This window comes from Callorhinus ursinus, unplaced genomic scaffold, assembly GCF_003265705.2.
Source record: "Callorhinus ursinus isolate GAN/ISIS: 27379988/994484 unplaced genomic scaffold, GSC_fseal_2.0 scaffold43, whole genome shotgun sequence".
In the NCBI taxonomy this organism is placed as follows: Eukaryota; Metazoa; Chordata; class Mammalia; order Carnivora; family Otariidae; genus Callorhinus; species Callorhinus ursinus.
The window spans coordinates 12,382,447-12,409,362 of NW_027397105.1; the positions used below are offsets into that span (position 1 = coordinate 12,382,447).

A 26,916-nucleotide genomic window follows, 5' to 3' on the forward strand; every position below is an offset into this window, starting at 1 on the left:
AAAGGGCAGAATGAGTCTTAGCTGTTTTGAAATGAGTGTAATTTGTCTCATGGCTCCTCTGTGCCAATTTAGCATGCATCAGAATTATCTGCTTATTTACCTCAGATTACAGGGCACCACCTCAGAGTTCCTGATGCAGTAAATCTAGAGTAGGGGTTCAAGAATTTGCATTTCTGGGCGCCTGGGTGGCTCAGATGGTTAAGCATCTGCCTTTGGCTCAGGTCATGATCCCAGGGTCCTGGGATCGAGTCCCACATTGGGCTCCCTGCTCAGCGGGGAGCCTGCTTCTCCCTCTGCTTCTCTCTCTCTTTCTGTCTCTCATGAATAAATAAATAAAATCTTTAAAAAAAAAGAATCTGCATTTCTAAGAAGTTCCCAGATAGTGCTGATGCCACTCTTTGCAGAATTACTTGGGGGAACAGCTGTCACAATCGAAATAGACAACACATTCTAAAGTAGGATTAGTAGCTTTGGCTATTTTGAATTACTGTAGTGCTTTACTCCTCCGCAACATTTTTTGGCTTTCACTAAAATCCATGTACATCCATAGAAGTGTGTCCTATAAGTCAAAATATCCATCTTGTGTGTTGCAAAAGATCAAAGATTCAGGGCCAAATGCTGTCATAGAACATTCAGGGGCATTTCCATCTTAGAGTACAAATGTTAAAGTCATTCATCTAAATATGTCCCAAATTCACCAATTTATTTCAATTCATACTTCCAAGATACTATTATTATTATTATTATTTCATGTCAACTACTACGATATCTTCCTAAATGGCTCTCTAAAGTCATCCATGTGGAGCCAGACAAGCTTTTCTAAATACAAATCCAATGATGCTACTTGCTTATAGGAAACTCTCACTAGTTTCCCAATCTTCTCAAGGAAAAGTCCACTATCTTTAAGACAGCTGACTTGATGTGGTCACTGTCTACCTTGTAGCCTCATCTCATACCACTCCCCCTAACCATCATCAGCTCCTTTCTGTTCCTCAATGTCAGATAGCAAACTCCCTCCCACCACAAGGTCTGACCACATGCGGTTTTCTCAGGAAAATTCCATCTCCCTTACCTTACTAATTCCTACCCTTTCTTCAGCACTCAGCTTGTATCATTTCTTCAAGAAAGCCTTTCCTATTGTTCTCAGGCTAGGTCAGTTTCTTCTGTTGCATGATCGTACAGAACTTTGTTCCATTCCTTCAGAGCACTACCCCTTTTTTTCAGGGGCTTTATCTGTTATCTTCAGGGAAAAAGGATGACTGTTTTTACTCACCAGTGTATCCCTAGCGCCTAGCACAGCACATTACTAATGCTCAATAAATATTGGATGAAATTTAAAATGTATGCTTATTTGCTCGGTCCCTACTATGCACCAGATCCTATGGTAGGCCCTTAGAGGATACAGAGATGAGTAAGACAGATGCTTGAATTTAAGGAACTCCATGCCAGTTAAGAGCAATGGATATGGTATGGACTTTGGAGACAATTTTCTGCAACAGAGTTTAAGTGTCTATATGAGAGGAACAAAGTGCTTTGGGAGTCAATTGGAGGAAGGCCAGATCAATTCCATATGGGGAAATCAATTCATTCAACATATACCTTGAATGAAAATGCAGTTCTCACTATGTGCTATGCATTGTTCCAAGTGTTTTACGTGTCTGAGGTCACTGTAAGAATCTTACAGATGGGGAAAACAGGCGGAGGACGGCTAAGTAACCTGTCCAAAGTTACACAGCTAGTAAGTAGTAGGAAAAGGATTTGAATCCAGGCTACCTGCTTGGCTCCAGTCTTCAAGACAGAGAAAGCCTCATGGAAGAAGTGGCAATTAAGCCAGGCTTGAAGGATTCGGCCAGGTGGAAAACGGGACGGCCATTCCAAGCAAACTCCGAGAAATATGAGCCTAATTACAAATTTAATTTCTTCCTTTGCCCACAGCCCTATTAAATAACAGGAGGAATTTCACAAGTGCACCAGATAAAGAGAAAAGGGAAAGAGAGCGAACTTCCGGCTACGGTGAGTAACGGAACTGTTTCCATGGGAACAGTAACCGGGTCCCAGGTAGGTGAGATCTCGCGGTGCTTGAGCCGGCGGAAGTGACGTCGGGCCGCGGTTGAGGCCCTGTGGAGGATCGCCGCGGCCCCTCCTCCTAGAGCAGCCGCCTTTTCCCGCGTGAGCCGCCTCTGCTGCTCCGGCCGCCTGGGGGGGAAACATGGCGTCTGCCCTGGAGCAATTCGTGAACAGTGTCCGACAGCTCTCGGCTCAAGGTGAGGCCCTGGGCCGCCGGGCTGGGACTGGGCGGGCCCTCCGGGCCGCGGGGACGGGCATGCAACCCCAGCCGCCAGCGCGGACGGCTGGGACATCCCTGTTAGCCCCGAGCCTCGTCTCCGGGGCCGGGCTCGGGGTTGCGGCGCTCAGACCACGGAGGGGTCGGGCGCGGCTGAGTTCGAGCAGCCCCCTCGCCTTCTCGGTCTCCGTTGCTCTCGTCTGCGCCCGTGCGCTCGGCGACCTGGCCACCTTCCATCACTGGGGCCGGCTGGACCCTTCTCCCCCCCGGCCCGGGCCCCTTCCACCCGGGCGCTTCGCTTGACAGTTTTGGGGGCGGTGACTTCCGCTGGAAGCCTTCCCGAGCGCCCGTTGGTCCCTTCGGCCTCCCCTCCTGCGGTGATTGGTGCACAGCCTCGTCTGTCACGGTGGCGCCTGGCCGCCTCTGGACTAGGCCGCGGGCAGCGGGCGCGAGACGAATCCTTTCTGGGTGCCTTGGCTCGGAGGCTTGCCTTGGCCGGCCCCTCAGCTGCCGGCCGGCGCGCCCTCGGGAAGCCTCCGGGCCTATTTTAGTCCGGCAGAGTGCCGAGGGAGCTCTCGCTTGTAAGGCTCCATTACCAGGGGTGGAATGGTGACCGTTATTACTTAAATTTTCATGCTCTTTGGTTCATTCATATCACCTGAATATAGAATGCTGGACTCAGAATTCAAGTAATCAGTTGCAGGCTGTGAAGGTCCCTTTCACCACCCTGTTTTTTCATCTCTAAAATAAAAATTAGTCCCTACTTCAGAGAGGTGTTGGGATTGAATGAGAGGAAGCATGTAAAAGCACTTGAGACAGTACCTATTGTATGAGGTGCAATAGATGCAGTCACAAATTACTGCTAGCAGCTATTAATTGTAAAGTTCTAGGAGCTGCATGACCTTGGACAAGTCACCTTTAATCTCTTGGTCTCTATTTCCATTTGTAAAAATGGAGGAGTGCTATTTACCTCACTGTTGTTGTGAGTTAACTGATCAGGTATGAAGCCTCAATTGAAATACTTCTCCTTTCCCTTATTATTCATAGAAACGGGGTTCACAGGGAAGGCATAGACTTGCAGTCTCTATAAATGAAGAAACCATTCATTCATTTATGCCACAAACTATTTGGTTTCTACTTCCTGGGATGTAGTATGGGTATTTGGATTCGGATTGGAATCTTGTCAGTCACTTCATGTGTGAGCCACTTAATTTCTCTGGGCCCGTTTTCTCACTTATAAAATGGAACAGGGACTATTTAGCAACAAGTGAGATTTATCTGAAAGCTTTGGAAGCTTGCTGTGCATGTCACTGCTTTAGGAACAGTCTGCCAGGCAGAGATAAACATGATACTTTCACTGCCTGTGGCTTCTGTGCCTCACGCTCACTGCATAGTAAATGTTTATGAGGTTTCTGTTTTTTCTGCTCTTACTCAGAATTTTCTAACGTGAACCTTAAGTGAAGGGAATTTTGTAATTTCCATCTTTCTTTGATTGGAGGAAATTTCATTGGCCACATCTCTGATTGGGCTCATGTCAGATGCACCCTGTGTCACTGAACTTACTGTTGACTCTCCCCTTGGCCCACACTAGTTAAACTATCTTATGATTTCATAGTGACCCAGCTTTTATTTTATATCTCAACTCTGCATTGGTTTCTTAACTGGGGGAAAATAATGGACTGAAATGCTTATTTCTGTGTGTTTCATACCATTTTAAATGTATTTAGAGTAGTGAGTAAAAAAAGGGAGGCAAGGGGCGCCTGGGTGGCTCAGTCGTTAAGCGTCTGCCTTTGGCTCAGGTCTTGATCCTTGGGTCCTGGGATCGAGCCCCACATCGGGCTCCCTGCTCCGTGGGGAGCCTCCTTCTCCCTCTCCCACTCCCCCTGCTTGTGTTCCCTCTCTCGCTGTGTCTCTCTCTGTCAAATAAATAAAATCTTTAAAGAAAAAAAAAAGGAAGGCAAATCATTTAACTAGAAGAAGTTGTCTCTTTCACATTTACCAGTGAGATTTGTGATAAAGTGATGATATTTCCCCATTCAACTTGTATTATCTTGAAAGATGATACCTAATAATTTCACAGATTTTTTTAATTCTTATTTTGCAGTACATGTGATAATAGTATATTTCTTTATTTTGGAAAAATTTAAAAGCGTAGTATAGAAGCTCCAGAAACAATTACCAAAGTTCCTAGCTACAGTCACTTGGATTTTAAGTATTATACTATTTAAGTGGGGTTTTTTTGTTTGTTTGTTTGTTTGTTTTGATAAGGAAAAAAAGCCCTTGGCTACTAAATAAAAATAGTTGATATGTATAGCTTGAAGTTCAAAATGCAAAAGAGAACGATAAAGGCGGAGACAAGAGGTTGTTGCCCATGCACTTATATAAACCCCATACACACCACCACTACCACCCCCAGAAAGACAGCTAGTAGCATTTGGAAGTATAGAGTGTGGCCGTGGTGTCTGTTATCAGTATAACGCATCAAAATCAGTGAGTCTACTGCAGAGTACCAACACAGGCCTAATTAGATTCTATACCTTAGTTGTTAAAACGTAACACTGTGGTATGTGAGAAAAATCAGTGGATCAATTCGGGGATTAATTAACAGGCTGTTGATTGATTGGCTGGTAAGTAAGCACTGTATTCTGAAACGAGAAATGACACGGCCTGTCCACCTGAGTTTATGCTGAATTACCTAACCACCAACAACCCCAGGTGATGCAGAGAGGGCACAGAGAGAACACATTTTCAAGTTAGCTGGGGGAAGGGAGGTGAGATGAGGGTCTGAAGAGCACCCAGGCTGGTTGTTGAATGAAGCGTATGAGCTGGTAGAGGAAGACCCAGAGAAACAGAGTGAAGGAGGGAAGACCAAGCCTGGAGAACAGGATGTGTAGAGGCATAAAGGTGAGAGAACATGACATGTTGCGTGAATTTTCAGAGCTTGGTGTGACCAGAGTAGGTGTGTGTGTTGGAGGGTGGAGGGCAGCAGGAGGTAAGGCTGGGGAGGCTCAGGGCCCTGTTACCCGGCTGAGGCATTAGGTTTCTTAAAACCACTGGAGTAATATGATTGAATTTTACATTTTGGAAAGATTCCACAGGTACCAATATGGAGAATGGGTTGGAGGAGAGAAAGAGTGAAGAGTGGGACTGTTTCAAAGATTTACGATGCAGTCCAGGCAAGAAATGATAAGTGTCCGAATTAAGGCAGGGGAGAGAAAGGAATGGGAATTTCATGATTTCCATCTTTCCATTTGAGAGACTTAGGAAGTAAAATTAAAAGTAAAATTGTATTTGGTGACATTTTGGATACAGAGAAGATGAGAGTAATGGTGATAGTAATGTGTGCATTTCTGACTTGGGGGATGGAAGAGAGAACGGAGGAAACGTACAAACTTTCCGGGGCCAGAGGGAAATGGGAGGTCTAGTTTTGAGGTCATAACCAAGGCTATTTCACTTCTGGCCCTTCTGAATCCTCATCTGAAATGAAGGAGATAGAAGAAATCATCTTTAAGTCATTTCTTGCTGAGGTATGAAGTCTGAAGTCTGTGGTTAGAGTTTCTTTAATTTGGTTAGAGCTGTAACTGAATGATAGTGTTATTCCTGTTTTCCAGGGCAAATGACTCAGCTTTGTGAACTGATCAACAAGAGTGGGGAACTCCTTGCAAAGAACTTATCCCATCTGGACACTGTGCTCGGGGCTCTGGATGTACAAGAGCACTCCTTAGGCGTCCTTGCTGTTTTGTAAGGGGCATCTTCTTTTATAGTTTCGTGCTTGCTAAACCGGAATGCTCTGCATTTTCTGGCTGTAGTTTTTTTTTTTGTGTGTGTGTAGAAAAGTAAACCGTGTAAACAACATTGAGCTCTTTAGCACAATTATAAATTTAAGTCACAGTAGTTATATTTTCCAGCTAATCGTGGCATGTTGTATTTTCAGCTGTATCGTTTTTTAACTGTTGTTTATGTTTTTATACACATTTTGAAATTTATTTTAAAAAATCAAATGGCTATCTCGGTTGTGGGCCCTATGGTTTGCATGTATCTGAATACTTTTCTTCACGTAATCCATCAGATTGTCCACATTCTCTGCCTCTGAAAGCAAATAGGGGAGTAATGGCCCAGGGCACAGTGGCATGTGTTGAGTGAAATTACCAATGATCCAAAGCAACATTGCTTCCAATTCCCTTCAAACAAGTTTAAGCTGTTCAAGACCAAATTAAATAGATGTCATTTCAGTTGGGGTTCCTTGGAACTCTGTGTGCTTGACAGAATTCTTTTTCTCTTGATGTTTTAGTATTACAAATTGGGATGTTAGGCTTGTCATGAAAATTGAACAATGTAAATAAACCCAGAGGAAATGGACCTCCAGCAAGTGTCTGGCTTCACTGGCCCAGCCATTCCTGAGAGAGAGATGTGCCAGGAATAGAGTATAGAGAAGAAACTTTGTCAGAAGGAGGGTCTGGAGCTGCGTTACGGTAGGGGGTAGCCATTAGCTGTATGTGGCTATTGAAATGTAAATTCAGGAACAGGCCTCTTCAGTTCCTCAGGTGCACTAGCCACTTGTCAAGTACCCAGTGGCCACATGAAGCTGCTGTGTTGGACAGCATAGATAAAGAACCGTTCTACCATTGCAGAAGGTTCTTTTGGGATGGTGCTGGCAGGTAAAGATCTCTACTGTGTGTGTTTGCTGGTTAAAAAAACCGGATAGCATGCATGTTTTATGCACACACAAACTTACATGTAGATGTGTATCAAGTGAGGTAAAGTACATAAAAGCATTTGGAAGCTCGAAGGTATATCTGTAAAAGAAAACCTGGAGCGAACCCTGAACTTGTTTCTGAGTACCCTGGATTTGAATTATGTTCTTCCAGTTACAAGGCATGGGACCCCTGAGCTCCATATTTGTACTTATAAAATGGAAATCACAGGGCTATACTGACCTATTGTGAAGCCCAAATGAGATCGTTCGAGATACATTTTGATGAGATGTTCAATTACAGATGTGCAGTGACACTGTTAAGTCAAATGATATATATATAGATGGAGGGACAGATGCAAAGATGTAGAAGCAGCTGTGTTCAGGTAGTAATATCCATTTCGTTTTTCTTGAAGTTAGTTTCAGCAGTTCATTTCCTTAGGAAAAAGAAGAGCTTGTAGTTTACTTCTAAGCCGTGCCTGAGCGGCAGTAGTGTATCTGATTTCCTCCCCAAACCCATCCTTAGCCCCCTCTCAGAGTGTTTGTTGAAAGGCCCCATCTGCCTAGTGACTCAGGGTGAATCATCCGTGTCCCCCCCCCCCCCCCCCCCCCCCCCACCCCCCGTCCGCTGGTTCTTTCTTCCAGATGGACCGCAGCACCCGTGACCCATGGCCACAGCCTCCAGCCAGTCTGGAGCTCTCTCAGTCCTTGTCCCCCTTCAGTCTGAGGTCCTCAGAGCATGAAAAACAACTGCTTTTCAGATGGCTAAATAGCCCTAAGCACATTGGAGCTCAAAAGAAAAATGGTTTTGAAAACTTTTGGTTAGAAGTTTATATTCAGTTCCTTCAGGAATATTAGTGTGATATTTGGCCTCATTTAAGGGAGTTTTCTTTTTTCAAAGGTCTTTTTTAAGCATATTTTTCTCAACCTTTATTTGTGTCTATGTTCTGTGTCTTGATTGTGCCAAGAATCAGGTCAGTCCATTTCTTAGTTTTTAAAAAATACCATGCCTCATTTACTTTCATAGAGCACTGGAGATAGGATGGCCTTCTGGCCTCAGTTGCTTCTTCATTCCCCCCCGTGAAATATCAGGGTGAATTGATTCTTTTCTCTTTATTCCAGATTTGTGAAGTTTTCCATGCCTAGTGTTCCTGACTTCGAAACGTTATTCTCACAGGTTCAGCTTTTCATCAGCACTTGTAACGGGGAGCACATCCGATACGCAACAGACACTTGTAAGCTAAATACCACTTTGTTTATTTCCTACCAAATGCATTTCGCCTGTGTAGTCATTGATGTTGTCCACATTTTGTCATTGCTGTCTCTAGTTGCTGGGCTTTGCCATCAGCTGACAAACGCACTTGTGGAAAGGAAACAGGTAAGCAATGTTATTCAAATATTTATGGTTACATTTTAAGAAATATCTAACAGACGCAATGACCTGATTGCTTAAGGTTCCAGGTTAGTACTGAGCATTCTGACAGATGTATGTGGTGGCCAGGCATCGGCTGTAGGGACAGCTAGCTCCTACATCAGGATGAGCCCTCTGAGATGCAGGGAGAAGCAGTGCCTCAGGGCAGTCAGCTACTGCTGGTGGATGTTTCTGGAACTACCATCCTAGCGCCCATTATGTTGTAATATACTGGGTTTTTCTTTGTTTGCTAGAACTTTTAACTTTTGCTTATGACATTTTAGCTTTACAAACAGTGGCAAGAACAATATGAAGAATCCCTGTACCTTTCACCCAGATTCTCCAGGTGTTAACATTATTTTACCACACTTATTTACCTTTTCTCTTTTTCTTTTTTTTCTGAGCCATTGGAAAGAAAATTGCAGCTACGTTGCCGCTTACCCTAAAGACTTCAATTACTGTTTCCTAAAAATTAGGACATTCTCTTACGTAACCACAATACAATGATCAATATCAGAATCCTTTAAATAAATCTACTGACCTTATTCAGATTTTACCACTGGTTTCCCTAATGTCCTTTGCAACAAAAGAAAATCTCAGATCATGAATTGCATTGGGTTGTCATGTCTCTTTCATTTCCTTTAATCTGAAACAGTTCTTTGGTCTTTTTTAACTTTTGCGATACCGGCACAAGTTATAATTTGGGGTTTTTTTTAATTATTTGAAATTGAACTTTAAGATAGTGCTTGGAAGGAGACAAGACAGAACCATTTGGTGTTTTGTTGGAATATTAAAGAAATTGTGGTTTGAAAGAAATGGTTAAAAAAAAAAAATCTTTACTGAAAAACCCATGTAAGTTATTTAGCGATTTTAGAGAAACTGACTGCCTCACTTGAAACTCAGTCTTGTTATTTATAATCAAGGCAGGAAACAGTCTGTTTATAAGTTATGGTATCAGTTTCAATAGGAATTTATTATCAGGGAAGAGATGGTGGTGTTGGGGAGAATTTATGACTGATCCCTAGACTGCTCTGTGGGAAGATGCCAACATCTTTTTCCACAGCTAAGTTTACTAAGCGTGGGCTCTTTATTGTAAATAATTTGGAAATTTTTTGTTTGTCTTGATAAAAATATAATGAACTGTTGAGAAGGTAATACTGCTTTTTTGATTATTGACCATCATTGAAAAAAAAAAAGCTTTATGATTTAAAAATTGGTGCTTAATTACTCTAAAATAGCATAAGAAACAGTTTAAGAAAACATTTTCTGACTGAATAGGGACAGAAATTTCCTGAAAGAGTATGGAAACCTCATATTGTTATTTAAAGGAACCTATCAATTAGTGTTATTTTTTATTTGTAAGTGACAACATAAGATCCAATGTGCTGCCATCTTTGAGAACTTATCTGAAAGAGATGTCATTTCTGACAGCCCCTGCGAGGAATTGGCATCCTAAAGCAAGCCATAGACAAGATGCAGATGAATACAAACCAGCTGACCTCAATACACGCCGATCTCTGCCAGGTAAGCTACCAAGGAGTGCGAGTCACACTGAGTCAGAGGTGGACGGTTGGTCATGGGTTTGCTCAATAAAGGAACGCAATTTGGTGGAGACTGTGATAGGCTCTAGAAGTTGAAAAATATACTAACTTTGTTAGTAAGGGAATTTTCAGCTGGCTGCTACTGAACACAAACTGTAGAATGGGGCTCAGCCAGTAGGTTTGTGATGTGAGTAAACTGAGTAAGTAATGCTTGTGATGTTAAAAATGTCCCAAGTCATTTTCTTTTTAAGGAATTAGGGAGCCTGAGAATAAATACAGGTAACTTCTTACACTTTGAAGTATTACTCGTTTATTTTATTTTACACGGTTACAAGCCCAGGAGGCAAAAGGGAAGATGTGTAATGAAGTCTCCCTACCACCCTGCTCACTGGCCACCCATCTCTTCTCTCCAGAGGAAATCTGTGTTAGTAGTTTGTGTATCCTTCCAAAGATATTTTGTGCTCATATAAGCAAAGGCGTGCATTTTTTTTCTCTCTTTTTTTTTTTTACACAAATAGCAATGATCTGTATGAACTCTTGTGTACCTTGCTTTTTTCTACTTAGTGTATCTTGGAGAGGACTGAACATCAGTGCTTTACAGCTACAGAGTATTCCATAAGACTGCGGGGGGGGGTTCAACCAGCCCCGTGGGGTGTAGATTGTGTCTTTAATTAATAATATGGTACCTGGACTATTCCAAACAGATGTCCTAGTATCACATCAAGGTACTTTTTTTTTCTTTACTTTTTATCTTTTAAAAACCTTTAGTGATTGAGGTATAACATACATACAGTAAAGTGCACGGTCTTAAACGCCCAGCTCTGAGTTTGTACGTGGATCTACCCCTGTGCCAGCATCGTGCAGTTACAGAACATTGCCATGTGCTTGCCTTCTTGACTCTGAGTTGAGCAATTCCCTATACTTACGTACAGGAGTCAGCAGTTGAAAAGAAATAATTGAAGAGAAACTTAGTTTTTATCATACTATACCGGTCCATTTCTGTTCTCTTCAAAGAGAAAAAGGACTCACTTGTCTGGGCATCTGTAAGTGGAATGGGTGCTGGGTGGGCTAATTATAGCTGAGCTTTCATTCACCTATGGAGTACTTTATCTCATGGCTGTTTAGTTTTTTTATAAAGAAATGCTGTTTTATTCTGAGTGCTTAGGAAAACGGGGTACTGTGTCAACATTTAGAACATTTTTAATCAGTAAATGGTTTAAAATATTTTCTTGACCTTTCTGGAATCTATGAATTTGCTCCTTCTGCTAAAGCCTGCCAAGTACAATTAAAATGATGATGTAATATAAAATTTTTCACAGCTTTGTTTGCTGGCAAAATGCTTTAAGCCTGCTCTTCCATACCTTGATGTGGACATGATGGATATCTGTAAAGAGAATGGAGCCTATGATGCAAAGCACTTTTTATGTTACTATTATTATGGAGGGATGATCTATACCGGGCTGAAGAACTTCGAAAGAGCACTGTACTTTTATGAACAGGTACTCATCTCTCTAAGATGCCCCTGAGGTTGCCTTGAACTTGTGTGATCAAAGACGTGCACAGCTAGAGTGGATTGATCTCAGGCCTCTGAGTTTCAGGTGGAGGTCCTTTCAAACACTGTTTCTCTGTCATCACGTAAATGGTGGTAAACTGTTCCTTAAGTTGAAGGGCAGTGGTAGTGGAGGGAGGAGTTCTGCGTGGGGTCTGATCGAGGCTTTGCCGCTCACACCCTGTCTGATTCAGGTTAAGCTGTGTACAGCCCTTGGCCTTTATATCTTCCTTTGCAGAAAGGGAAGAGATTGAACTGAATGATCTTTGAAGTGTCTTTTTGTTCTAAAACCACGTGTGTTAGGTTTTATTTATTTTAATAAGTAAAACGTTCTTATGTGGAAAACCCCTTCCTGCTTTGTGTCTGTGTAGTGGCCACTGGTCTGTGTGATGAGATACATTACACAATTTGGTAGAATTTTTTAGAGTCTGAGAAAGAGGTACAATATTGGCTAATACTAGTATTTTAAGAAATTTGTCAGATGTTTATATTTCTTATTACATTCATAGCACATATTAAGGTAATAAAGGATATTCTAAGCCTTGAAGGAGCTCACAGTTTAGTTGAAATGTTAACACATAGATAGACATGCATGGCATGCCTCTCTGACAGAGCATTGCCTCAGTGAGTGGGGGGTTGATAAACACTGTAAGGGGACCGAGGGAAGAGTCACCAGAAGGTGTTGGGCAGAGATGGTGTCATTAAAGGATGTGTCTAGTCAGGGGCACCTGGCCGGCTTAGTGAGTAGAACACGCAATTCTTAATTTCGGGGTCTTGAGTTCAAGCTCCATGTTGGGTGTAGAGCTTACTCAAAAAAATGATGTGTCTGGTCAAGTAAAATCTTCAAGGTGACTTCTCTTTGAGTTTCAGAGTACATAGTTAAAAGTTTGAGTTCTTCACAAAATGATAAAGACACTTCACAGCCACTGAGCAAATTGATCATTTTATAACCCCAGATGATGGCTGATAACATACTAATGAGCCAGAAATGTCAAGATGACGAGGGCATTAAAAAGGCAGGAAAGTATGCAATGCACTTAGAAAAAAATATTTCTATCACAAATAGTTAAAATGTTAAAAACAAAACATCTTTGATCCAGATAGGAGCCTTTTCACTGAAAGTGTGTTTATCCCCAGATTTTGCCCTAACGACAAACATTGTCTAGTGTTTGACTGCTTCCTGCAGCTGTTTTTGAATAATACACAGGCAGCTGTAGATGGCATTAGTACCTTAATTTTGGAAGGTGATAGATTTTTTTTTTTTTACTGCTTAGAAAAATTCCAAGAGGAAGATGTACTTATTGGAAAAAAAATCAGATCATATGGCATTATGTAAGCAAAAAGTGAAAGCAGCTCGATCTTCTCACATCACACCACATGTTGACCTACTTGATTTACTAGGCCTTGATTGGTGGGAATGTTTGTTGATTGTGCTATTTCACTATTAGAGCAGCGTTGTGGTAGGAATGCTTGTACGTGTATCCACATGCACTTATGTGAGTGTTTCTGTAGACTCTCAAGTACCTCACAGGCTCAGTGGTTTGGGTTTTGATTTGGAATATTTGAGCTGACTTGGGTATGATAGTTTTCATTTCTCCCTGACCTTCATAAATCCCGGTGAAAGAAAGTAGAAAGGCATCCACAGAGTGGGAGAGGATATTTGCAGATCCTATTTCTGATAAGAGTCTTGCAGCCAGTATGTACAAAGACCTATTACAACCCAACAATAAAAAAACTAAAATTTAAAAAGGGTCAATGGATCTGAATAGAAATTTCTCCAAAGAAGATATACGAATGGCCAATAAATGCATGAAAAGATACTCATCATCGTTAGTGGTCAAGGAAATGCAAATCAAATCCACAATATGATACCAACTCACACCCAGTAGGATGGCTAGAACGAAAAAGAGACAGCCAACAATAACTAGCATTGACGAGCAGGTGGAGAATTTGGGATCCTCATAACTGCCCATGGGAGTGTCAAATGGTGTAGCCGCTGTGGAAAACAGTCTGGGGTTCCTCAAAATGTTAAACCTAGAGTTACTACCATGACCCAACAATTCCACTCTTAGGAATATACCTGAGGGAAATGAAGACAAATGTCTCCCCCAGAATATGTACACTGATGTTCACAGCCACTTTATTCATAGTGTCCAGGAGGTGAGACAACCCAAATGCCCATCAACTGAGGATGAGTAAACAAAATGTGGTCTAGCCATACAGTGGAATGTTATTCAGCCGTAAAGTGTAATGAGACACCAGTAACTGCTACAACACGCGTGAGCCTTGAAAACAAGTGAAAGAAGCCAGTCCAGTCACAAAAGCCCACATGTTTATTATGATGCTGTTTCTATGAAATGTCCAGAACAGGCAAGTCCACAGAGACAAAGTAGCATGATGGTTACCTGGGGCCTGAGGAAGGAGAGCGTGGGGGAATGACTGCTAAGGGGTGTGGGGTTTCTTTTTGGAGGGATGGAAGTTTTCTGAAATTAGGTAATGGTCATCAATCGCTGGACAGTACAGTGAATATACTGAGAGCCACTGAGTAGTATACCTGAAAAGCGTCATTTTATAGCATGAGAATCGTGTCTCAATGAAGATGCTATTAAAAATACTAATAGGACATGTAATGTAAGAATTGTTATTTAATTAAAGTGATACGTGTAGCTGATTGCCCTTTCTGTTATGGGGTGCTCTCTCCTCTTGCTCAGGCTATAACTACTCCTGCCATGGCGGTCAGTCACATCATGTTGGAATCCTATAAAAAGTATATTCTAGTTTCTTTGATATTACTTGGAAAAGTACAACAGCTACCGAAATATACGTCTCAAATTGTGGGTAGATTCATTAAGGTGAGTTTTTTAAATGGATGTCTTAGGTGACATGTTAAGTCCATAAGGAAATTGTAATGATAACTAATTCTGTAATTTTCTTTTGTAACGACTTAGCTCTCCCAGCAGCTTCAAGTTAGCAGACATTTAGTAAATTTAATAGCAGACACTTATGGTCTGGGAGCCATACACCCTCTGATCACCTGATTGGGGTGGAATGTTTCTTAGAAATTTGTTTTCAAACTTTTGCTTTGAGTAATAATTGCCATAGATGTTTAGGCTCCTATAAAGTTTGTTTTGTTGTTGTTGTTGTTATTCTTCATTACAGTTTAGCAGAAATACTGAAAAGGCAGTGCTGATTTTATTGAACTCAATCTGCCCAAGCTTTGGGAAATCTTACCAGAGGCCCCATATGAAAACCACAAGTTCTGCTCACTGAACTTTTGTTTTCACTGAGGATCCAGCTTTGGGATTACATTTAAAAATAAATATTTTTTTTAACATGTTACCCACAATTGAATTTATTCTATTTTTTTTTAAGATTTTATTTATTTATTTGACAGAGAGAGACACAGCGAAAGAGGGAACACAAGCAGGGGGAGTGGGAGAGGGAGAAGCAGACTTCCTGCAGAGCAGGGAGCCCGACGCAGGGCTCGATCCCAGGACCCTGGGATCATGACCTGAGCCGAAGGCAGACGCTTAACAACTGAGCCACCCAGGCACCCCAAAAATAAATAATTTTTAAAAATTTTTTTAAAATACATGTTCATGGTTTAGAATAAAATTGGGCGGTTCAGAAGGTCATGAGGTCACAGTCATTTGGATAACAATTTTTTTTAAAGACTTTATTTATTTATTTGACAGAGAGAGAAATCACAAGTAGGCAGGCAGGCAGAGGGATAGGGAAAAGCAGGCTCCCTGCTGAGCACGGAGCCTGATGCGGGGCTCAATCCCAGGACGCTGGGATCATGACCTGAGCCAAAGGCAGATGCTTAACCGACTGAGCCACCCAGGCGCCCCTGGATAACAATTTTAACCCTGTTCTTCATTGTATAGAACTCAAAATTTCAGGATATCAATTTGAAAATCTTCCCAATGAGAAGATTTTTATGCTGTCTTATTGAAGATGGCCAAGTGTTCTTTGCCAAAGACCCTTATTGTGGTTCTTAGGGCTCTAGGCTGCCCAGTCACGGATGGAGGGGTGGTGGTTAAGAGAAATTCCCTCTAATCGCATGGAAGAGTGATGGGCAGGGTAGGTTTAGGGTAGCCATTCTCAGATCATTTTGGAGAACTGCATGGTCCCTTCAGGTGGCCCTTGAGCTGCCTTGTTTTAGTAAAAATGTTTTTATAAAGTGATGTCTTCATGACTGCAGGGTATCATTCACAAGCATTAGTAGTTTATTTATGAGGATATCATCCATGGTAAAGAACAGACTTCAGAGTAGAGATAGAGGCTTGAACCCAATTTCTACCTGTGCCCCTGATGACCACCCCACATTCTTTCAGACCTCTGCCCCAATTTCTTTCTTTTTTTTTTTTAAGATTTTATTTATTTATCTGACAGATAGACAGTGAGAGAGGGAACACAAGCAGAGGGAGTGGGAGAGGGAGAGGGAGAAGCAGGCTTCCTGCTGAGCAGGGAGCCCGATGCGGGGCTCAATCCCAGGACCCTGGGATCATGACCTGAGCTGAAGGCAGACGCTTAATGACTGAGCCACCCAGGCGTCCCTCTGCCCCAATTTCTTAATATTTAAAATAGAGGATAACGTATATAAAATCCCTAAAGCAGCTCAGGCTCTTAGTAGGCCTTCAACCACTGTTAGTTCTCTTGTTCTGTCTTCTTTTTTCTTATCAAAAAAGAGCAGATGATCCTGTTGCATTTGATGAGGTATGTGTTTGTGTGTGAGAAGGTTTGCAAGAGAGTTGAGAATGATGGGAGATTTTGCCTTCTTTTTTCCCAGTGTAATTACCTGTAAAAACTAGGCATTCGCTTTGGGTAAATTATAAGTTGTTAGGTAACAGTAAAGGACAGTGAATGTACTTGTTCAAAACATAGTAGCATGTCTTCTTTTGCTTTCTATATGAAGTGTATGTCTCTACTTCTTTAATCTGATTTTTTCCCGCCTTTAAACCTGTAGCCTCTTAGCAATGCGTACCATGAGTTAGCACAAGTCTATTCAACCAATAATCCCTCAGAACTCCGCAACCTGGTGAACAAGCACAGCGAGACTTTTACTCGTGATAACAACATGGGGCTGGTGAAGCAATGCCTGTCTTCTCTTTATAAGAAGAATATTCAAAGGCTAACCAAGGTGAGGCAAGTGACACCCTCAGATAGCATCTCCTGATTTCTCCGGGGCCTTCCCCTCTTCTCTCCCCTTCTCAGTGCCGAGGAAGCAGACACAGGGATAAAGTGTGGCAGGATATCTCTACTAAGCAACAACTTTCACAACTGATGACTTAGAAAGAGTTTGATTTATACCTTTTGGTCTTTTCAGGGCTAGAGCAGGGTATTTGAGAAGAGGAACAGGTGAAGAGGAAGACAGGTAGGAGATACGGCTCCATGGGGAGGCAGAGAAAGGTAGCCTGAGAGAGGTCAACAGAGCCAGGGGCAGACAGGGTAGAACTAACAGTGCACACACGGGTCCCCTGTGACCAGCGCGGAACCTCTTGGGCTGTGCTGATCTCTGTTCGAACTTCTTACTTGAACATGGCACTGCCCTGACATTGCCACTTAGGCTAGAGGTGAGTGAGCTATGTGGAGGAGGTAGGAGGTAAGCCAGTTGCACGATTTTTATTTTCAAAATGAAAGGAAGGTGGTGGTTTTGGATGACAAGAAACATGCTGATTACCAAGTGTGCAAACAGTACAAGAAAGTACAGAAGGAACATGAAATCTCAGGTGACCTCCAAAGGCACGTGCTGCAGATAACAGGGAGCGGAGAGCAGCTTAAACCTACAGGATTGCTTTTACTGGGTGGAGGGTCTGACAGTGGGTGGACCTGGAGAGCCAGAGAGTGGGGAGAAGCCAGAGTCGTGGAGGCAGGTAGGCCGAGCAAGGGTATAGGACATTTAAGTCTTCACTTGTCTTAAACTGCTTATGGACTTCTTTACGACTTAACAATAATTTCATTGTCTTGGATGCTACTCTCTGAAGTAAAGTACATGTAGATTTTTTGGTCATTGGCTTATTACAGTCTCAGCCTTGGGCTTTTAACACGCTCTGCTCTGAGAAGACAGTTGCTGTAAATATTACCAGCGTTCCTTAACGAAAGAGCTCTTTCGGTGTGTTCCCGAAAGGGGGCGTTTTCCGGTCCCCTGCAGAGCAGTGGTAAACACTCACTTCCTTCGAAGCCCCCATGTGCTTTATATACTTTAGCTTGGAATTTTGAAGAACAAATGCAATGTCGTCTACTATATTTAATAGGTAATACATCTACAATACAACATTCAAAAGATACAGAAATCTCCATCCGCTTCCTGTACCCTAGCCACCTGTTTTCTTTCTTCAGAGGCAACCCGGCATTACCAGGTTCTCAGGTGGCCTTCTAGAGCACGTCTGTGCACATACGCCTGCACACACACCCTCTCTCTCACAGATACACATGCTCTCTGTCCCATGCACACTGTTCATTCTCCTTTTTTATATTTAATGGTACACGTTATCATTCTCGGATTCTCTTTCAGTCCGTGAGAAGTATCCTTTTTAATTTTTTTTTTTTTACAACTGCATAGGAGTGTTTGACGCAGTTGTACCAGACTGCGCTGACCTGCCCTCTGTTGGCGGACGTTTAAGTGGTTCTAGTCCTTTGCTCTCACAGACAGTGCTGCAGTAAAAATAACCTAGTGCATATGTTTCTCAGACACATAGGAAAGTATGTGCAGGATACATTTCTAGAAGTCATTACTCCTCTAGGAGACTGATGATTAAAGCCACAGGTTTCATCAACTTCAAGTCATCTACACATTTTGCACAGTAATGGAAAGCAGATTTTCAGTGATTCGTTAGAGCTCTGTACACAGTTAATAAAATGTATGTCCTCAGTTGTTTCTACCTGTGATTAATTCTACTTCTGGATTTCAGACCTTTTTAACATTATCATTACAAGATATGGCAAGTCGTGTGCAGTTATCTGGACCTCAGGAGGCAGAGAAATATGTCTTACACATGGTAAGTGAGTTTTCACTTTTAAAAAAGTTAATTAGTGGATTTTTGTCCCTGTAAAAGTCATAGGTGTTCATTGTAGAAAGTATTAAAAAAGAGAAAGAGGGATGCCTGGGCGGCTCAGTTGGTTAAGCGGCTCCTGCGGCTTAGGTCACGATCCCTCAGCAGGGAGCCTGCTTCTCCCTCTGCCTGCCGCTCCCCCTGCTTGTGCTCTTTCTCTCTCTCTCTGGCAAATAAAGAAATAAAATCTTTAAAAAGAGAGAGAGAGAGAAAGAGAGGGACATCCCAGGTCAACCTCTGGACATTTTGATTTACTTCCTTAAAATCTATGGGGTTTTCCACTCTTATGTACTCATAAGATATGCATGGTGTGTCCTGTTACATTTTTATTTATTTATTTATTTATTTTTCTTTTTTTTTTAAAGATTTTATTTATTTATTTGAGAGAGAGAATGAGATAGAGCATGAGAGGGGGGAGGGTCCGAGGGAGAAGCAGACTCACTGCTGAGCAGGGAGCCCGATGCGGGACTCAGTCCTGGGACTCCAGGATCATGACCTGAGCCAAAGGCAGTCGCTTAACCAACTGAGCCACCCAGGCGCCCCGTCCTATTACATTTTTAAAACACTTGTGAGGGACGCCTGGGTGGCTCAGTCATTAAGCGTCTGCCTTCGGCTCAGGTCATAATCCCAGGGTCCTGGGATCGAGCCCCTCATCGGGCTCCCTGCTCTGCTGGAAGCCTGCTTCTCCCTCTGCCACTCTCCCTGCTTGTGTTCCCTCTCTTGCTGTGTCTCTCTCTGTCAAATAAATAAATAAAATCTTAAAAAAAAAGCACTTGTGAAATAGTTCAGATGTACCAAGAGTCATAAAGCAGTGCTACTCAATGTGCTGGTCCATGATGACGTCATGAACTTGTGTCCATATATAGGTCATGGCATTGCTGCCCACACCAAGGATGTCCTGTTCACCTAGAGAGTGAACAGTCGTTGACTGGGATCTGACTTGAGCCCCTTACCTGCCTGTGGGCCATCGTCAGTTCATGACTACACTTAGAGCAATATCTATAATAAAGGGGGCTAAAGCAGGCACCATCTGAGTACCTGCCTTCAGAAATCAGATATTAGCAATATCCCTGCTGGTAACGTCCCAGTTGCATCTCTCCACTCCCCAAATTTGGATAAGCGTCATTTAAATGAGTACATGGTAGGGGCGCCTGGGTGGCTCAGTTGATTAAGCGTCTGCCTTCAGTTCAGGTCGTGATCTTGGGGTCCTGGGATTGAGCCCCCGGTCAGGCAAATCTTGCATGTAACAAGTCAGCATTTTACATTTTTCTGCTAATGATCTCCCCCTCTGATTTCGGGAGCACTGCCATGTCAGGATTAGGAGTAATAAAACTATTTTCCATTGTGATAATGGAGTACTTTATTTCCATAAGGCAATTTACAAATGTTTTGAAGTTTTTTTCCTTCAACCGAATTCTCAACACACACACACACACACACACACACACACACACACACACACACACACCCACACAAAATCTGTCTGACTTGAGCAACCATGGAGTGCCTGTCAGGAGCACCTTGCTAAGCCCCACAGGGGTTACACAGACTGAGTAAGCTACACAGTGCTCCCAGGAAACTCACTCTTTGGTGGGTGAAAAGAAATGCATGAGTGTTTATGACAGCTGTGAGGACACGCGAGCTAGGGAAGTGCTTTGAGGGATCAAAGCAGGGGGATGGGTTTTGAACCCTGTGTGACCAACCCAGACAGACCCTGACAGGCGCTGGATCAACCAGGCCTCTTTTGTCTACTAGGGGACATTTGGCAATGTCTGAAGATATTTCTGGTTGTCACAACTAGGGGTCCTAACATCTAGTGGATAGAGGCCAGAGGTGCTCCTATATATCCTGCAATGCGGAGGACCGCTCCCACAGCAGACAGTGATCCAGCCCAGGATAGCCGCACTGCCAAGCTTGGGTGTGCGCTCAAGACTCGCCCTAGACATAAGGTCTATGAGGGTGGGGATTGTTGTGGGGTGGTTTTTGTGTTTGTTTTTGTTTTTTAATAAGACATCTTTTTTTTTTTTTAGAGCAGTTTGAGGTTCACAGCAAAATTGAGGGGAAGGTACAGAGATATCCCATATGCCCCCTGCCCCTGCCCATCCACAGCTTTCTCCATTATCAGCAACCCTCACCAGACTGGCACATGTGTTATAGTTGCTGAACCTCTCCAGACACATGGTCATTCAGAGTCTCTAGTTTACATGAGGGTTCACTCTTGGTGGTGTACATTCTATAGATTTGGACAAATGTATAATGACATGTAGCCATCATTGTGGTATCATACAGAGTTCTTTTTACTGCCCTAAAAATCCTCTGTGCTCTGCCTTTTCATCCCACCCCTGGCAACCACTGATCTTTTTTATTGTTGCCATAGTTTTGCTTTTTCCAGAATGTCATATAGTTGGAATCCTACACTATGTAGTGTAGCCTTTCCACATTGGCTTATTTCATTTAGTAATCAAAGTTTAAGGTTCCTCAATGTCTTTTCATGACTTGACAGCTCATTTCCTTTTAGTGCAGAGTAATATTCCATTGCCTGGATGTGGCACAGTTTATCCATTCACCTCCTGAAGGACATCTTGGTTGCTCTCAAAGTTTGGCAATTATGAGTAAAGCAGCTATAAACATCCATGTCAGGTTTTTGTGTGAATATGTTTTCAGCTCCTTTGGGTAAATACCAAGGAGTGTGATTGCTGGATCATATGGTAAGACTATGTTTAGTTTTGTGAGAAGCTGCCAAACTGTCTTCCAAAGTGGCAGCACCATTTTGCATTCCCACCAGCAATGAAAGAGAGGTCTGATTGGCCCACATCCTCACCGGCATGTGATGTTGTCAGTGTTCCAGATTTTAGCCACTGTAATAGGCGTATAGTGGTATCACAGTTTAATTTGCACTTCTCTGATGATATATGATGTGAAGCATCTTTTCATATGCTTATTTGCCATCTGTATGTGGAGGTATCTGTTCAGGTCTTTGGCCCATTTTTTAATCTGTTTTCTTGAGTTTTAAGAGTTCTCTCTCTCTGTGTGTGTGTGTGTGTGTGTGTGTGTGTGTGTGTGTGTGTGTATTTTTTTAGCCGATCGCTATGCTCAATGTGAGGCTTGAACTCACGGCCTTGAGATCAGGAGTCACATGCTCCACTGACTAAGCCAACTAGGCCAATTCTTTGTACATTTGTGTGTAACAATTCTTTGTCAGATGTGTCTTTTGCAAATATTTTCTCCCAGTCTGTGGCCTGTCTTATCTTGACATTGTGTTTTGCAGAGAGGAGCTTTTAATTTTAATGGAGCCCAGCTTATCCATTAATTTTTTTCATGGATTGTGTCATTAGTGTTATATCTAAAAAGTTATCATCACACCCAAGATCATTTAGGTTTTCTCCTACATTATCTTCTGGGAGTTTTATATTTTTGCGTTTTACCTTTAGATCTGTGACCCATTTGAATTGATTTTTGTTAAGGATGTGAAGTCTGTGTCTAGATTGATTTTTTGCATGTGGTTGTCCAGTTGTTCAAGTACCATTTGTTGGAAAGACTCTTTGCTCCATTGTGTTGCCTTTGCTCTTTTGTCAAAGATCTGTTGACTACTTATGTAGGCCTATTTCTGGGCTCTGTTCTGTTCCACTTTACGTTTGTCTGTTCTTTCACCCATACCACATTGCCTTGATTACTGTAGCTTTATAGGAAGTGCTAAGGTCGGGTAGTACAAGTCCTCCAACTTTGTTCTTCTCCTTTAACATTCTGGGTCTTTTGTCCCTTCACATAAACTTGAGAATCAGTTTGTTGATACCCATAAAATAATTTGCTGGGGGGCGCCTGGGTGGCTCAGTCGTTAAGCGTCTGCCTTCGGCTCGGGTCATGGTCCCAGGGTCCTGGGATCGAGCCCTGCATCGGGGTCCGTGCTCCGTGGGAAGCCTGCTTCTCCCTCTCCCACTCCCCCTGTTTGTGTTCCTGCTCTCACTGTCTCTCACTCTGTCAAACAAATAAATAAAATCTTTAAAAATAATAATAATAATTTGCTGGGATTTTGACTGGGCTTATGTTGAAACTATAAATCAAATTGAGAGGAACTGACATCTTGACAATAGGGAGTCTTCCTATTTGTGCACCTGGAATATCTCTCCATTTATTTAGTCCTTTTTGATTTCCTTTCTTATCCTTTGATTTTCCTCATAGATCCTGTACATACTTTGTTCGATTTATTTCTAAGTCCTTCATTTGAGGTTGGGAGTATGCTAATGTAAACTTATTGTTTTGATTTATTTTTTTTTCAAAGTTTGAGTGTTTACTAGAATTTTTAAATAAACAGAACTGTGACTTTAATTTCACATCTTGGTTTTGACAAAGGAGATGCCACCAGAGCACAGCAACAAACTCCTGTCCCAAGCCAGGGATTGACCAGTATTCCCCCTCCTAGACCCACCCCTCCTCGATCTCAAGACCCTTTTCTGCTTACTTCCCAACTAAACAACATGACTGGCAAATGAAGCCAGCATGAAACCTGTATCAAAAACCAATGCGTCAGTTTGCAGTGACCCACTGCATGATGTTGCCATTTCTAGTCAAGGATCGAGCGTTCTCCCATACCACTTCTCAGCAGAAGATGGACCTTTTGCATCCCAGCGGGAGACAAATTTACTATTTCTGAGCATGCTCCATGGTGCAATTCCAAGTGCTGTCACATTGCAAAGATAAGCAGACACCTGAATTTTCCTCCTGGGTACTTTTTGGGAGCTTAACATGGTTACCCGGGATGGGGACAGGACCGTACACCTACACTTGACCCAGTACAGCCGATGCTTCCACACAAGGACAATATCCAGTTCAGTGCGGTGTAAGGCACGGATGCACAAGGAGAGAGGCCATTGTCAGTGATAAGTAGCATTATGGAAAAAATTCCAACCTGCAGGATAGAAACAGTGCTTGATGCTCCAGGTTTTTTTTTTGTTGTTGTTTTTTTACAGATTTTATTTATTTATTTGACAGAGAGAGATGGCTAGAGAGGGAACACAAGCAGGGGAGTGGGAGAGGGAGAAGTAGGTTCCTGGCCGAGCAGGGAGCCCGACATGGGGCTCGATCCCAGGACCCTGGGATCATGACATGAGCCGAAGGCAGACACTTAACCGACTGAGCCACCAGGCGCCCCTGAATTATTTACTTCAAAATGGTTAATTTACATTATGTGAAACTTAACTCAGTAAAAAATTGTAAGGGCAGGTGTGTATGTATGTGTGTGTGTTTTGCACCCCTTAGCATCTGTAATGGTGCCTAGCACATAGTAGGTGTTCAATAAATACTTGTTGAAAAAACAGATGGTGCTTAAAAAATACGAAAACAAATTTATTGCTTTTTGTCCTTTGCCCCGATTAGATTGAAACACTATAGCTCTGCATAGTGTCCAGGTCTAAACTACTTTCCTGATTTCCTTTTTTTACAGATAGAGGATGGTGAAATTTTTGCAAGTATTAATCAGAAGGACGGTATGGTCAGTTTCCATGATAACCCTGAAAAATATAATAATCCAGCCATGCTTCATAACATCGACCAGGAGGTAAATATGAATGCCAGGTTTTGATTTGTTTGTTTGTTTTGATTGATGTTTGAGATGCTGTATTTGAAATACTGCCTCCATGATCCTGGACAATTTTAGTTTTAAATACAGGTAGTTCCAAATGGTTTCTAGAAAAACCATAGTTCCTGGAAAGTTATCTTTAAAACAGTCATTGCTTCAACCTCTCCCAGACTGAATGGTTATAACAAGTAAATGGTGGGCTGTATTTCCCATCAGCTCACCAGAGCCTAGTTTAGGTACTAAAACACTTTAGAGTCTTACAGTCGGTACAGTTTTATTCACACCCAACCACCATTTATAACGTAGAGCCTCATCTCTGCGGGAGGTGTGGGAGGGAGCGGGGTGGCTGAGGGAGGAAGGCCGTCCCTCGGTTCCCTGTAGGGCAGCCGCCAGGGGCCGGAGCGGGGTCCCCTTTGCAGCTTCTGAGGTCACGCTGCTCTGAGTACCCCTCTGGGTTTGAGACATGAGTTGGGATTGTGCGGGCAGTCTGTGTTCCTTACCTCAGGCATTACATCTCAGAAGCCTAAAAGCAATTATTAAGAATAACATAGGATACTTCCACACTCCCCTTTTTTGCAGTTTAAAATCCAGAAACCCATGAAAACTGGAGGTTTTTGGTAACTCAGTGTGATGGTGAATTTCACCCAAAATGATGTATGGTCTTTATCTCGCTTAGGATGTTTATTTTTAGGTTTCACTGCAAAAGATATTAATGTGTTCGATTATGGGGTGCTGCCCTAGATCCTGCTGGGTTGTTAGTTAATTTATAGTACTTGTACTCTGTTAATTTTCTGCATTCAAAAAATTCTGATTCCAAAACCTGTGTAGCCACAGGTGTTTTAGATCATGGGATTGTGAACCTATAGCACCCATATTAATACTCTAGGTTAAAAAGGAGGTAAACTGACCTAAACTCACTTCCTAATAACCACCTTCAAACGTGTCTATCACCAGATGCTGAAGTGCATAGAGCTGGATGAGCGACTGAAGGCCATGGACCAGGAGATCACAGTGAACCCCCAGTTTGTACAAAAGGTGATTAGGGTTCCCTTTATTAACTAGAAGTGGCCTGGATAGAAAAGGAGAGGTTATTTCCTCATCAGGAACGTGAGCTTGATTTGAGATTAAATGTTTAGTTGCCCAAAGTTCTTGAAAATCTTTGTCGCTAAGTTCACATTTTCAAACTCCAGCCTCTCCACTTGTACACAGGGTGACTGTCCTTGGGAAGGGATGGGGTGTGCTTGTTTGGGGCTGGTGGGAAACCTTTGGCAAGAGCAAACATAAATAGATTGTCTCACTTTCTTCTTCACAGAGCATGGGGTCACAAGAAGATGATTCTGGAAACAAACCATCTAGTTACTCTTGAAACCTAACGTCCATCCTGAGTTAGATGAGAGAAATTTATCACCTTGGCCAGTGGCAAGTGTTAGGAGGGCAGCAGGGAAGACCAAGCCTGTTTGACCTGGACATTGAGAGATTACATTTTGTTTTGACATCTTCAGTCCTATGTGCTTTAAGAAAACCATTCTCTCTGCCAAGAAAGGAAAAAAAAAAATCAAACTTTAAAGTCTGTTGTGGATTTATTTATCCTCAGATTAATGTTGTTATTGCATTAAATCTACCTTTTTGTTTTAAATTACTTGAACATTGATGTGTCTTCTGTATCACTTTTTTCTCCCTCTGAAGAGTTTTTAAAGGATATATTCATTGTGAACAGAAAGAGTTAAACTTCAGGAATTTGGGGAAGATTTCAATCTAAAGTTTGATATTGGTTACCTTTAAAGAGAAAAAAAAAGTCTGGGAGAGTTCATAACGCAGAAGCTAAATCTTTATAAATAGAATTAACATGCATTTTAGTGACAGTTAAACTGTGAATTCAAGAGATGCTGTTGCGCTCTTTCTAACCTGTGGTGTGTGCTACATTCTTTTGTAGTCTTGGGAATGGCTTTTTTAGGAGACCAGTGCCAGACTTTCCCACATTTTCTTCCAGAATCATTTTCAGTTAAGCTACATGGCTGCATTTTGATTATTATGTTCGGGGTCTCTCAACGGAAGTCTGAAATGTGTCTGATGAGGACTCACCGATTAAGCCGGGGAATGGTGCGGGGTCTTTGTAAAGTGTGATAAGATTAAATTAGAATTTAGTCTTTGAAACTCTCTCTCTTGCTAGTAGCATTCACTTTTTAAAATGTGTCAACTTGTATAGCCGGTCACATTTTCATTATTTACAGAAAGAAACACCTCAGGAGTCGTGTCAAGTTGCCCCTAATAGAGAGTCTTTGGGGGTCATATGGTCTGGGGCGGCACCTACTCTACTTGGCTGCACAGAAGTAGCCACGGACGGTGAGCTCCAATAGAGCAGATGCAAAAATAGGTGGAGGGCTGGATTTGCCCCTTCATCAAAACCCTCAAATTCCGTAGCTCAAATCAGTGCTGCTTGTGGGCTGCGTCATTCCTATTTATGTTTACCTGGACCTATACTTAGGAAAGAGAAAATACTTCATAGAAATTTTCCTTTTATCAGGATAGTGAATTACAGACTTTTTTTTTTTTTTAAACAAATTGGACAACTTCATGATTTACCGGGATCTAAATTAAAATCACCTAAAATGTGTTTGAGAATCCTAGTAGCTGCCAGTCATGGTGACTTTAAGAATAATTCTCTTGTGTGCTTCTAACGAAGTGGTCACGATTCGTTTTTCCTACAATGACTTCATTAAAACCCCACTATTAGCGAACCACACGTCCTTGCCCCTCCTGTCTCAGCGTGTCTCAGCTTCACACCCACCCTAACGTATTTTCTGATTC

At 42.3% G+C, this 26,916-nt stretch overlaps 1 protein-coding gene and 1 non-coding gene across 5 annotated transcripts; one reads left to right on the forward strand and one right to left on the reverse strand.

Annotated features, from left to right (window-relative positions):
• Positions 1–2,025: 2,025 nt before the first annotated feature.
• COPS3 (COP9 signalosome subunit 3) lies at positions 2,026–25,747 on the forward strand. 4 transcript variants are annotated; one of them, XM_025864220.2, is made up of 12 exons: positions 2,076–2,264; positions 5,896–6,025; positions 8,100–8,212; positions 8,306–8,355; positions 9,820–9,912; positions 11,249–11,428; positions 14,190–14,330; positions 16,448–16,621; positions 18,393–18,479; positions 23,974–24,087; positions 25,063–25,143; positions 25,421–25,747. In XM_025864220.2, the coding sequence occupies exons 1-12, from the start codon at positions 2,210–2,212 to the stop codon at positions 25,472–25,474; spliced, it is 1,272 nt and encodes a 423-aa protein (XP_025720005.1). In that variant the 5' UTR covers positions 2,076–2,209; the 3' UTR covers positions 25,475–25,747. The 4 variants fall into 4 exon arrangements, with proteins under 4 accessions (XP_025720007.1, XP_025720005.1, XP_073737921.1 ...); XM_073881820.1 differs by lacking the exon at positions 5,896–6,025 and having other exon boundaries at positions 2,102–2,264; XM_025864222.2 differs by lacking the exons at positions 14,190–14,330; positions 16,448–16,621 and having other exon boundaries at positions 2,026–2,264.
• On the reverse strand, positions 21,624–21,696 carry TRNAR-CCU (transfer RNA arginine (anticodon CCU)). The gene has a single exon. It is a non-coding gene; the product is annotated as a tRNA-Arg (tRNA).
• Positions 25,748–26,916: the final 1,169 nt, after the last annotated feature.

Excerpts from the sequence above, each read along its gene's own strand:
- COPS3 (XM_025864220.2), top strand. The coding sequence starts at position 2,210 with ATGGCGTCTGCCCTGGAGCAATTCGTGAACAGTGTCCGACAGCTCTCG. Across the intron at positions 8,213-8,305 it reads CCGATACGCAACAGACACTT|TTGCTGGGCTTTGCCATCAG; the intron begins GTAAGCTAAATA and ends TGCTGTCTCTAG. Across the intron at positions 11,429-14,189 it reads CACTGTACTTTTATGAACAG|GCTATAACTACTCCTGCCAT; the intron begins GTACTCATCTCT and ends CCTCTTGCTCAG.